This window comes from Sciurus vulgaris (genome assembly GCF_902686455.1).
Source record: "Sciurus vulgaris genome assembly, chromosome: 8".
Classification (NCBI taxonomy): domain Eukaryota; kingdom Metazoa; phylum Chordata; class Mammalia; order Rodentia; family Sciuridae; genus Sciurus; species Sciurus vulgaris.
Window position 1 is genome coordinate 55,252,215 of NC_136468.1, and position 14,400 is coordinate 55,266,614.

Sequence of the window (14,400 nt, forward strand, 5' to 3'; positions counted from 1 at the left end):
TATAAATTTAAAACTATGCTATTAAGACTTTAAAGATTAAATGAAAACTTAAAACATAATGATCAAGTTTTATTTTGAAGACTAGATAATGGAATTAATGTAAAAAGTTATTATTTAATAGTAAGACTTATACCATGTTATTCTTGATCTTTATCGACTCTATTTTATAGATGTATTTTTAAAAATTTTAGAATTCACAGAGAACATATTCCCCTTTAAATTTTAAGAGATGTAAATATACTTACTGATTAAAGAAAACTGAAGTCCAACATCTCTTTTACATCTTTTTTTAACCCAATCAATGCAAAAAAATTTTCAAAGATTCTTAATTTAAAGGACTAGATGCTAAGCAATCAAAATGCCTAGAACACTTCTTTGTTAACTGACTTAAATATCATCTATAACTTTTGGGATCAACTATCATTTATTTTAAGCTTTTAATATTACTTTTGGAAAGCAATGCTGTTCTTAAACATGGCAATAAATATACTTGACATTTTTAATTCATCCTAGAGTTAAGTATAAAATCAAGAACAGAGATTCTTTTCTAGGGACAAAGGCCAAAAGATTAGGTATTGTGAAAGCAGTTTTATGTTTCTCAAAATGTAGCAAGGTTACTATCTAAATCATATATGTATTATTTCTAAAATTTCAAGATTATGAAAAAAAAAAACACTTTGAAGAGAATAAACAATACGGTAATGCTGTTACCTTTTAGCCGGTGACTTAGAATCTGTTCCAAAATAGCTGCAAAATTGTTAAATTCAGGAGAAGAATCATCAATTGTTTCAAAGCAAGAACGATCAATGAGAGTCTTCACAGAAAACCTAAGGAGAGGGAAAAAAAAAATTACTGTTGCTTTTAGGCAGAGTTAATTCACTTACCTTGTAGGTATGAAAAACTGGGAGGAAGGCAATTTGGGGAAGAATTACAGAAAAATTTTATAAGATTATATATTCTAAAAATCTTATTTATTCAAATTCACTCTGAAAATAGATAAATTTAAACAAAACCAAGCTTTTCACTTGTATACTTAATATCTGCTGTGGTCTGAATGTGTGCCTTCCTAGAGTCATGTGTTCACACCTGAACCCCAAAGCAACAGTACCAAAAGGTGAGGCTTCTGGGAGGTGATGCTTTTATTGTCATCTTTATGGAAGAGGTCCAAGAGAGCTTGCTTACTTCTGTCCAATAAGGATGTATGAAGGCACCAAACAAGAGCAATGGCCCTTACCAAATAATTACTCTGATGTCACCTTTATCATGATACCTCCAAAATTGAGAAATATATTCATATTATTTATAAATTCCCAGTGTAAGGTACTTTGCTATAGCAGCTGAAAGGATAGAGATACTAAGACTTTTTTTTTTTAACATTCTTAGTTGTAAATGGACACAATACCTTTATTATTTTATTTATTTATTTTTATGTGGTGCTGAGGATTGAACCCAGTACTTCACACATGCTAGGCAAGAGCTCTACCACTGAGCTACAACCCCAGCCCCACTAAGGCTTTAAAATAGCTCTCTATTCTTACGGTCATTAAAATCAGAATCAAAATAAGATCTAAACTGCTGATTCCAAAATACTCAAAAGACACAATTTACTATGGTTTACTTATGATTTTTCAACTTTATGATGGTGCAAAAGTAGACCTCATAACCATTCTGTTTTTTATACTTCTGTACAGTATTCAATAAATTACATGAGCTATTCAATACTTTATTATAAAACAGGATTTGTGTTAGATGATTTTGTTCATCTGTAGAAAAAAGTAAGTGCTCTGAGCATTTTTAAGGTAGGTAAAGCTAAGCTACAATGTTTGGAAAGTTAGGTATATTGAACTATTTTTTACTTACAATATTTTCATTTTATAATGCGTTTATCAGGATGGAACCCCATCTTAAGTGCAGAAGCATCTGAACTAGTAAGAAATTTGATTTTGTGACTTAAGAGTTTTGGAGCACAAAATAGAATAAAATGAGATGTGAGCATTTATGAATTGCAAACTCAATTTGTTTTTGTTTTTGTTTTTGTACCAGGGATAGAACACAGGGGCACTTAACCACTGAGCACATCCCCAGCCCTTTTTTGTTTTGCTAAATTGCTGAGGCTGCCTTTGAACTTGCAATACCTTCTATCTCAGCCTCTGGAACTGCTGATATCATGGGCCTCTTCCACCATGCCTGGCTACATCCAATTTTTGAACAGCTATAGACAAAAAACTTGCACATCTGTAAATACTACTTATATTTGTCTTTATCAAATGTCCTTTCTATTTCTGATTGCAAAAAATCAAATATTTTCTAAGTCTCAGCTCAAACACTATCTCTTCAATGAAGAATTATCTACCTTTATGTTCTTAACACCAACTAGCATTTGGTTTGCATCTCTTTTAAGAGACAATTACAGTTAACTTACAGCTATCGACTGCTGTCTATCCCTATCTTGTTAAAATATAAATTCCTCCAGGGTAGAAACATGCCATCTACACACTGGTATCTTCCTCAGCACCTAGGATAATGTCTTTAATATTGTACTTAATAAGTACCTGTTGATTTATTTGAAAATTCTATATTGAAAGAATGGCAAAGCAATGTTCAAATGTCTACCAATATCACGGCAAAATAAAAGTTTGTTTTTTAACATGTACAGATTTGCATATTTACCATCAAAATCAGGATACAAAACACTGTCACCTCTAACATCCCTTTGTCCTGCCCCTTCATAGTCATGTCATAAAAAGGAAGACAGAAGTGTGCCCAAGGCAAACAAGGGGAATGAAGAAAAGGGTGTAGCTATAAGAACTGCTAAATTTTTCTGTAAAAGATACTGTCTGCATGATAAAAACCTAAGATGGTAAATCTCAAGGCACCAAAGAACTGAAAAACTAAAACAAAACCAAATTCTAAATACCCCAAAGCATATTAGACCCAACTTCTGTTATTTCTAAGTATAAAGATGAGGTTGAGAAAGCATTTTAAATAATTTCTATTGTATCAAGGTTAATAATGAAGAAAAACAATGTTCCCCAGCTTTGCTTGATCATGAGGATTTAGCTCTCCTGCCAACATGAACCAAAACTTCAGAAAGTAAATCTCTGAGGAGGGTCTGTGTTTCACTTCCAACTATTTAAATCTTCCCACTCAACACTTATACTATTCTAAAGTCATGTAGCAAGCTCCATTTTGCCAGAGTAATGAGAATCTTTCTGCTATAACACAGTAACTAGCTAAGATGTGCTATAAAAACCAAACCTGTAAAGAGAATTTCAGTATATCTAAAAAATATCACACAGATGTTGAGCTATTTCCTGATAATGACATTAATATTAGTCATCTATGTCTCGAAAAGGAATGATTTTTAAATAATGAAATGACACTTTGATGAATATCTAAAAATACCAAATTGAGTCCAAGTAACAGCTTTTACATGAGTTAAAAAAATCAAAAATTAACATAAAAGCAACTCATAATTAAATATCTGAAAAAATTTTTGAAATATCTACTTCAAAATATTCTCTTTCCATCTTCAATGTTCAAAGAAAATTTTTTTAGCTTAGAAATAAAAGTGATTGGGCTGGGATTGTAGCTCAGTGGTAGAGTGCTTCCCTAATACGTGTGTGAGGCACTGGTTTGATTCTCAGCACCACATAAAAATGAATAAATAAAATAAAGGTACAAAAAGAACATTTTAAATAAAGATAAAATAAAGATACTGTTTCCATCTACGACTAAAAAAAATGTAATAAAGAAGTATAAATGATTATCACTAAAATCTTCAAACTTCAAAAAATGTGAACTTTTTATCCCTTTGACAATACTCTGAGAAATGAGTTATCAAAAATATAGAAGATGTTCATTATAATATATTAATTTCTTCCACAATTTAATTTTGTAACATAATCATAATTAAAAATAATGTAAAAAGTATTGGAATAAAAAAATCAAAACTAAATTTAAAATTTTATAGTTTTTATTGAAAAGAATATTTTAAAAGCACAAATTCAGCTCTAATATTTAAGGTCTCATACTAGTAATATACACATTAACATACATAGAGATGGAGTAGGAAAATATCGAATAAATCTGAACATAACTAAAGTATATAAAACCATCTAGAATCATCACATTTCAAAATTGTTCAGAAAAGTTAGTCATTAAAAAGTTTTTTTAATATACCATTAAGTATCCAAATTCTGAGATAGTTCTTACTACTATTTCATACCCAACTTATAGGATTCCTTACAATGTATCCTTATAGTTAGCAGAGTTAACTATCCTCTGGTATTAAAGTAATAGCCATCATCAACAATCAACAAAGAGCTGACAGTCAAGAGATATGACACAAATCACAGCAAACATAATAGGGAACAGCGACTTCAGGTGATAAGATTTGTTCAGGGGAAGCCTTATTTTCTTTCTCAAATTTTACATCAGAAACTCAAAAAAATTAAAATTAGTAATGTGCCTTCTTTTTGAGAGTATTATGCAAGTGAAGAATTCACAAACATCATGTGTATTTTTTCCTTTACCTTTTCTATAATATAAAACATTTTAAAATGAGAAAAAAATAATTTTAATGTATCCTTTTGGCAGAGATCTACAAACTATTATCCATAGGTCAAATTCAACTATTTGCCTTACTCTGTAAATAAACTTTTATTGGAATAATTACAAAAAGTTCCAACCATCTCTGCTTGAATTTGTAGCCAAAAACTCCAAAGTCTCTAGTCTAATATCATTTTTAAAAAATTTACCTAATGTAAAAATTAACTTGAAAGAGATATAGGAAGTAGTATATTTTAAAATCCTTAACCCAACTGTACTTTCAAAATTTCTTTTAAAAGAATATTGTTCCTCTGAGCACCTTAAGAATGAGACACTATATTAATAACATCTTGTCTTGCTATATAAGCAGACTGATTACAGGAGATTGCCCAACTTGAAAACTAACATTATATGCATAAAGTTAAAAAAAAAGAAGACAATTTTCCAAAAAAAAACTTTTTTTCTAAAATTAAAATCAAACCAAGAAAACTTCCAATCTTAAAATCAATTAACTCATTTGATCTTACATGTAAGAACACTCAATTAAAATTGTTTTAATAAAGAAAATTTTAAGCTGGATGTGGTATAGTCCCAGTTACTGGGAAAGCAGGAAGATCCCTTGGGCCCACAAGTTTGGGACCAGTCTGGCTAACAGTAAGACTACTTCTGGGAAAAAAACAAAAAACAAAACAAAAAAACAAAAAACTTTACACAATTGGATCTCATAACCCTTGTGAATCCAACTGTTCTTTATCCAATGGTAAAATATTCAGGTAGAATACCACAAGTGAATCACTTCAAAACAGCAGCAGAGCAACCTAAAGAACAGGGGCTTGGGCATCAAAAGGTGCCGGGATTTACACCAGGCTTATCAAGATACTGAACTCATGTTACTCAGTAACCAATTACCTAATGATTGCAAAGAAAAGGTGTAGCATATGCAAGACATCTAGCATAGTGTTAGCCATTACAAAAACTATATGTGTTTGCATACATCCCCTTTGTTTTCAGATTATCATCAGTACACTTAACAAGCATAGGAAAAAATGCAGGAATTCTGAGTTTCTGCACGTAAATTTATTTTTTTTAAAAAAAGCGTAATAGATAGCAATCATGGAATATCAACACTAGAAATATTAAGAAAATGAAGGTTTCTGTTTCTAGTTCTATGGCTCAAAAGTGAACACACACACAGGAGGATAAGATCCAGTTGATCTGCATATATCACCTACACTCAATGCAACATAGTATAAAAGGAAATGCATCTTTTTAAGTCAGATGTTTGTGTTTGAATTCTTGCAATGTTAGTCTTAACTATAAAATAAATCTGATTTTAAAAATACTATAATTAGAATTTCCATTAATAGTCATAAAAGCTCAAGCTAGGATTTTTTCCTCCAAAAAACATATTCTCCATACATAATATAAGCTGAATAAATATATTTTCTTCTCGTGTTAGACGATGTTTTATCAGGTTTAAAAACATTTTACTATTAATTTTGATACTAGAATTGGAATATAATAGATTTAGTTTTATAATTACAAATACTAAGAGAGATTTTTAAAATCTCAAAATCAAATGTTATATTTGAAAATTTGGGGGATATTGTTTCCTTAGCCTTTCCTAAGGATAATCACAACTGAAGAAATTGGACAATAAATCATTTTTCTTATTATTATTATTAACAACAAAATCATACATTATAAACATTTCTTTTATAAAATACTTTCAAAACAATAGGCATTTTGAAATTCTTTCCTATTTTTGTGGAAAAAAAATTTTAGGGGTCTCAATGTGTTTTACAGGCTGACCTTGAATTCTTCATTGTCCTATCTTGGTAGGTGGTTTTACAAGTACTAGGCATCATGACTGTTTGAAATGTTGTTTTTTAAAAATAGACAATAGATGACTTTGAGAAAGTAAATATAAAAAATATATTAATTTCAACTCGACCTTTACTCTTCTATTATTTTTATTTGAACACTGGAAGAGATAAATTTTTATCTTTGATTTCCACATAAATTTTAATTAGAATAATGCCATTCAAAGGAAAGCAAATTCTACTGCCAAAGTTAGTATCATGCACTAGGGTGACTTTTCAGAAATGAGTACTGATGGTTTTTAAATTCCACTTTCAAACTCAGTTTGTAAATGTCTACCACTATTATTCTTTACTCATTAGAATTACTCATTTAATAAGCCTGGTCACTATGTAATAGATACTGGAAATAAAATCAATAGTGAATAAAATATGATTCCTGTACTTGAAAAATTCACATTTTGGAAGAGAAAATATAACTAGATTATAGCATAATGAATGCTGTGTTAATCTTTATAACCTATACCAGAAAATACTTGAGATTGCTTATGGGGTATATAAAATACAATTAGTTGGCTAGCATAAATTAAAACTAGAAAGAAAATAAAAAATATGTCAACAAACCTCCACTACCAAGTAGGACGCAATAGGCAGTGATAGATCAGCACTCCCACAGAGTATAACCAGAAAAATTGGGAGGGGGACAGTGTTACAGAAATCATAAGCTTGAAGGCTGCAGAGAATTGTTGAAACATTAAGAATTGGAAGAATCTAAGATTCCTGAGAAGAGAAAGTTCAAAAAAGTGAGTTGACTTTTATAGCACTTTTACACAGGAATGTCTGTAAATTCTGAATGCTAATAGGGTCTGATACACACAGAAAGCCGGTGATGGAGATAGAAATCCAGAAAAGCTTTTAAAGTAGATTTGGGAAGGTCTCAAACACTCTCCCTTTATCTGGGGCTTATGTAGTACAAAGTAACTTGTGGAGGTACAGGAAACTAAAACCCTAATAAGAAAGTTTATGAAAAAACCAAAGAAGTACTTGATATTTCTGGAAGACAAAGTAATAGTTCAGGACCTGCTTGAGGAAGGGAATTCAAAACATATCAAATCTAGACTGAGAACCCTAGATGTCCCAGGGCAAACAACAGGAAAGACTCATCAGAGTTGAAACCCAGTCTGGATTCAGCACAGTCCCTGACTGGATGAAGGTGATCGGCCACCACTCTATCTTCTGGAGGAAGACAACACTAGTAAAAGAAGTGAGAACTTCCCTACAATATTGCCATGGACACTATGATGATGATGGGGTTTTTGTTTTGTTTTGTTTTGTTTTTGTACTGGGACTGAATTCAGGGGTACTTTTTGCACTAAGCTACATTACCAGTCCTTTTTATTTTATTTTATTTTATTTTATTTTATTTTATTTTATTTCTTTTTAGTACCAGGGAGTAAATACAGGGATGCTAAGCCAATAAGCCACATCCTCACCACTCCCCCAACCCCTTTTTTTGAGACAGGGTGTCATGTCCTGTGTGACAGTTTTATTCAGTGCTACACCAACCAACTGTAAGGAGGATTAAGAAAAAGCAGACAAACACACAAGTAGAGGAAAAAAGCTGGGACCCAGTGGATCAGCTAAACTCTGGTGGAGAAAAACTGACTGACCGTGAGCCAGCTCGATATGTTCATTAAACCTAAATGGTTTAAACATCAAAAGGATTTGTTGTAAGAAAACAGAAGTTGAGGGTAATTCAGCTCAATTAGAACTTATAGGCTTGCACTCATAACTCTCTACCGCCAGGCAGCAGGCATTTGACCCCAAGGCCAAGAACTAATAAATTCCATGGCTGGCACAGAATCCCCCTTGAACAGAGTATCACCATATCAATTGGGCAATTTTCCATCAGTGCCACTGCACCAAGAAATTCCCATGGGAGGTGTCCATTCTGTCTCTAGGTAGTTCAAAGACCCATAATTCATTTGCCGCTCCTGACAACAGGGTCTTGATGAGTTGCTGAGGGTCTTGCTAAATTGCTGAAGCTGGCCTCAATTTTATCATTCTCCTGCTCAGTCTCCTGAGTTAACTGGGAAGGCCATGTTTTTCTAAAATTAAGTGGTGCATTCCATCTGTTTGTTCCACTGTGGTCTCCTGCATTAGTTATGCTGTTATGTGACACTTAATAGTTGATAATAGGATTAACATGTTTTAGTAAACTTTGCAACACTGTGACCTGACAAAAACAATTAAGAGGAGGAAAAGTTTATTTTGGCACATGGGCGGCTGATTCCATAGCTCCTGGACCAAAGTGAGGCAGAACATCATGGCAGAAGGGCATGGTGGAGGGAAGCAGCTCCAGAATGGCAACCAGAAGCGGAAAGAGAGACAGAGAGATAGAGACAGATCTCTTCCAGTCACACTCCACCTTCCTACAGTTACTGCCCAGTTAATTAACCCAGTGATTAGGTTATGCCTCTCCCTGACAGTCTAATCTTTTCACCTCTGAAACTTCTTGCATTTTCTCATACATGAGCTTTGGAGAACACCTCATATCTAAACCGTAACAGTATAATAGGACTGAAAAATACAACAAAAGTTCTAAAGAAAAAAATTAACACATGACATCCAAAAAATTCTAGACATGCCACGATATAGAATGACATGAAGAAAGAAAGAAAAGAGCATGAGGGAAGGAAAAAACAAATAAAAATACATGTAAAAATGATTGAAAGATTCTAAATCAATGGCAAGAACGTGAAAAATAACTATGCTTAATGCATTTAAGAGAACAGAAGAACATACTACATAAAAGGACAGTTCTTTTTATCAGGGGACATAGGAAAAGAATAATGCAGAAATTCTAGAACTAAAATTCTAGAAATTAAAAACAAATCAATTGATTAAATAGTACAATTGATACAACAGAAGACGACATTAATGAACTGGAAGAAAACACAGTTTATATATATGTAGAAAACAAGAAGCATAAAGAGAAAAAAGACTAAAAATACAGAAAAGAATGAATTAAATGAGGCCTGGAAAAGTTTAACATAAATATAATTGGAGAGTAAGAATATAATGGCTAAAGTTCTTCCAAAATTGATGGAAGAAAAATGGATAAGGTAAATTTGTGTTTTCTGAATATTGAGCATAAAATACAATAATATAATAATCTTGTAGAATTTAAAATATATGTAGGTTTTTAAAGTATGTTTTAGGGTGATGAAAAATAAATGCTTCTTAAGACCACTGGAGAAGCAATGAAAGCCACAATTTTTATTATAAGATAATAAAGCAAAGGTAACTTTCAAAAGAATAGAAACTGAGTATAAATATATAGAGAAACAGAAAAAGAACATATGACTAATAAATTTTCAGAGTAAAAAATTGAGATAGTAGAATGGCTAGAACTATAAATAATACTTTATTAATAAACAGGACAAGAAAAGAGAAAAAATGAACATGAAACAAATATTAAAATAATAGATTTAAGTCCAAATAAAAAAATGTTAAAATTAAACATAAATAAGCTAAATAAAAGACTAAGATTATCAGGTTGGATAACATGCAAAGTTCAATTCTACCTACAGGAAAATTTTTAAGTATCCAGAAAGTAAAAAGATGGAAAAGATACATAATACAAATAATAAAACTGTTTTAACTATTAATTGCAGACAAAATAGCGTTTAAGATAGTAGTATTATTAAAGATAAAAAGGGAAATTTCTTGATGACAAATGAATCAAACTACAAGAAAGAGATCATTATTCTAAATAAGTACACTGAGTAATACTGTAAGAAAATACAGCAAAACAAGGACAACAACAACACTAGATTCATACTCATAAAGGTAGACTTTAACATCTCTTTCTCAGTACCAGATACACTACAAATACAAAAATCTAGTAAGGACAGAAGAGATAAGAATGATATAATTAATACAGTGGGCCTAATTGGCATGTGTAAATGCAATCAACAATAATAGAGTGTACATTCTTTTCAAGTGTACAAGAAACTTTTGTTGAAATTAACTATAATGCTGTATCACAAAGCAAGCATTAATGAAATTTCAAAAGCTTAAAATATGTTCTCAGCACAGTGGAGTTAAGTTAGAAATCAATCAATAAAAGGTAACTACAAAACCTTCAATTGCTGGAAAGTTAAAATATAAAATTTTGAATAACCCATAAGTAGAAAATTAACAAAGCCAAAAGCTCATTATTTGAAAAAAATTAATAACATTTATAAAGCCCTAGCAAGAAAAAATAGGGAAGACACATTACCAGTATTAGAAAACAAAAATGGAAAAAACTTACTGAAACTGATGTAAGAAAAAATAGGAAATCTGAATCCTTCAGTATCTATTAAATAAATTGAATCCGTTACTAAAAGATTTCCCACAAAGACAATCTGTGGTTCAGATTGCCTCCCTGGTGAATTCTTTCAAGTGTTTAGAAAGAAATAATGTCAATCTTATATAAACTCTTATAGAACAGAAAAAAAAAACCTTCTAACTTGTTTTATAAGGCAGGATAATATTAACAAAACCAGGTACAGATGCTATAAGAAATAACAATTATAGACCAACCTCTCCCATGAATAAATGTGCAAAAATCCCAAATGAAATATTAACTCACTGGATGCAAGTATATGTTCAAAGAGATAAAAAATCACAACTGATTTTTTTTATTTCAGAGTGGTTAATCATGCAAAAGTCAATCAATATGCTTTACTATATGAACAAAAATACAGAACTGAATTATACATATCTTGATAGAAAAACAATTTGATGATATAGTATTCTGCATTAAATTATGCTAAAAATTCTTAGCAATTGAGAAATAGAAGGGAACTAAGAAAAAACTTACTCAAACACCTAATCATAAAATTTTGAATGTTTTCTACAACACTGTAATATATGGTCCCAGTCAATGCAATAAGACAAGAAAGAAAGGCATAAAGATTGAAAAATGAAAACAAGCAGAAAAGAGTTTTATGAAATTTTTTTGAAAACTGTTAGAATTAATAAGTAAATCTGTACTTATTGTACTAGATACAAGACCAACATTTTAAATGGTCGATTTTATATCTATATACCAGAAAAAAATGATATTTTTTAAGGATCTGTCATAATAACCTAAAAATATATCAAGTATGCCACAATAAGTTTGACAAGAGATGTATAATATCTATATATTTAAAACTATAAAATATTTATGAGAAAAAACAATATTAAATATATGAATGCATGGTATCATGTTCATGGATTGCATATACGTCTTAGTGTTATAAAGATGAGAGTTTTCCCAAAATTTTGACCTGACAATATAAATGCCACACCTGAGGGTAGTGGGGAAAGCATGATCTTTTCAATAAAAGATACTTATTTTCCTTAAGGAAACTGTTTAAACTTGACCCCTACATATAACACTATAAACAGAAAAACGAAAGATGGATTGTTTTATAAATGTGAAAAATAAAACAAAGGTTTAGAAGAAAATAAGATGTTTTCATCACTTTGGAATAAGCTGATTTCTTAATATCACAATCAGCATTAGCCATGAAGGAAATTTAGACTACTTTCAATTAAGAACTCCTATTCATCAAAACATACTATAGAGTGAAAAATAAAGCCTCCAAATGAGAGGAGAAAAAAAACTGAGCAGAATGTTATGCTAGGTACACTTTTCTGCAAACATAAATCAATAAAATTTCTATTAAAAATAGGGCATGCCAGAAATAATGGCACATGCCTATTATCTCACTTGCTCATGAGTCTGAGGCAGAGGATTATAATTTAAGAGTTCAACCTGGGCAATTTAGTGAGACTTCGTTTCAAAAAAAAAAAAAAAAAAATGGCTAGAAATAATAGCTCAGTGTAGAGTGTCCCTGGGTTCAATCCCCAGTACCCACCTCACCCCAACCAAATGTTGAGGCATAGTAGAGCCAAGAATAAGGCTAAATGCATTACTGTGATGTTATATGTATCTTTCAGAGATTTGCTATAGATTTAACACTAAGATTCCTTACAACTATTGAAGAAAAAGATAAAATCGTCAGTTATATATCCATGTGTCCAGTAGATACAACTAAATTGCCCAGAAATAAAACTGTTGGTGCTAAGACTGATATTTCTCACAGAAGTCTTTACTCAAAAGTAGCTACTTTTTAACATAACAATGTTCTTGACAGTAAGTTCAAGAAGACTCTCTGTGATTGCTTCTTATGATGACCCTCAACACCCCTCAACATACATCATTTCACTGATGGAATCTTACTAATGCACAACTAGATAACCTGAGGATAGCACAGCAAGGAGCAACACAGTGTACAAACTCAGCTGCTCTATGATGATTTTGGAATGACCCAGGAATGAATTTTATAAACCTATAAGAGTGAACAGAAGAGTGGATAAGCCTCACACATTCCCCTGTGAATATCAAATCTCTAACCCGACTTTTGATATTTATCCAGCAGCAACGAAGTTAAAATAAATACCCACTAGTAAATGCCTGGAGGATAGCTCTTCTCTGTTGTCACTTAATCTGATGTCAGTTCAGCAGGAGGACCTTTTGTGAATGCTGAAAAGTCTACATAGGACCAGAACTAAAAAGAGGATCTCTCCCGTTGAGCACCTACCAGCAGGACACTATCAATTCTTAAAATGAAACAAACTTGCTCCAAAGCAATATACCTAATGCTGAGCAAAATCCCAACCTAAAGTTCTACTTCATACAGCATGACTTAACAGAACTTTAATCAAAATTATTATAATCAATATTGGGTACAGTGGTGCATAGCTGTTAATCTCTGCTACTAGGGAGGCTGAGACAGGAAGATTACAAATTCAAGGCCAGTCTGGACAACTTAATGAGACCCTGTCTTAAAACAAAAGGGCTGGAGATAAAGCTCAGTGGTACAGCACTTGGTCCTGGGTTTAATCCCTAGTACCACAAAAAAAAAAAAAAAAGAAAAAGAAAAAGAAAAAGCATTATTATCATTGTAATCAAGATATGAACACTTAAGCAAACAGTAACAAGAAAAATGAGTCACTGCATTTACAGTTATTTAAAGAATTAAACCACTAATAATATTCAGTAACATTTCACAAATCTACATCTCTCCCAGAAAGCTCAAATACAGCAACATTTTTCTGATGGTTCAGCAGCCAAAATGTTGAGAAGTCAAATTGCTAAAGTTCACTTAAGCCTCTGGGCATTTTTTTCTTTAAATACATTAGAAGTTTAGTTATCTGCTTTCCTAGCTCATGGTTATAATCAGCAAGTCAAGATGGGAAGTGCAAAGAAAGAACTGCTAGAAACAGTTGTAAGAAATAACAGCTAACTTGGTAGGAAGAAATAGCAGCATGTAAAAACAAAGAACACCAAACAAACAGTCTTAAGGGACCATTTAGCAAAAAGCTCTATGTACCTCAAGAGTCTCCAAGAGCAATCACTGCACAGTGTGCATCTTCATAGAAACATGTCCGGAATAAAGTCATCAGTAAGCATAACATTATGTTATGCATCATCTTGTTAAAGAAGGTAGGAAAATGTGTAATCCTTTTTGTAAAAGCAATTTATTCAAAGTGTTTTAAATATTGTTTATTGTGGTTTAAATTTGAGCACTAAAATTATAAGCTTCACTTATACAGAAGACTGCCCTCACAATAAATGCTGAGTAAAGCACTACAATTGATGGCACAATTTTAAGTTTAATTCAAACATTAGTTTCATATGATATGAGCTCTTTACTCCATGACTACACTGAAAAAAATGAGGTGATAATATAATTTGAAATAATATTCACGTCCTGAAATACTATCTTGACCTATGTATATATTATTAAAAGTATTTTAATTATGAAATCAACATCTTGTCTCTAACCTGCTTAACTCGTCCCACTACCTCCCAAAATTCCTCCTTAGTTCTGTCTATCAACAAAACAGGAAAATTATGACTATATAGGGACTTTTTCTTAAGTATTGATTCAAACTGAGACAAATGATATTTTTACATGTTTATGCA

At 31.5% G+C, this 14,400-nt stretch overlaps 2 protein-coding genes across 4 annotated transcripts in view; one reads left to right on the forward strand and one right to left on the reverse strand.

Annotated features, from left to right (window-relative positions):
* The window catches only part of RUNDC3B (RUN domain containing 3B), a 151,425-nt gene that overhangs the window by 133,457 nt on the left and 3,568 nt on the right, over positions 1 to 14,400 (reverse strand). For all 3 annotated transcript variants that reach the window (XM_079151713.1, XM_079151715.1, XM_079151714.1), the window contains exon 2: positions 712 to 827. In XM_079151713.1, the coding sequence (XP_079007839.1) occupies positions 712 to 827 (116 nt within the window). The remainder of the gene's footprint in view (positions 1 to 711; positions 828 to 14,400) is intronic.
* ABCB1 (ATP binding cassette subfamily B member 1) overlaps positions 1 to 14,400 on the forward strand; it is a 172,875-nt gene that overhangs the window by 41,098 nt on the left and 117,377 nt on the right. The window lies entirely within an intron of this gene.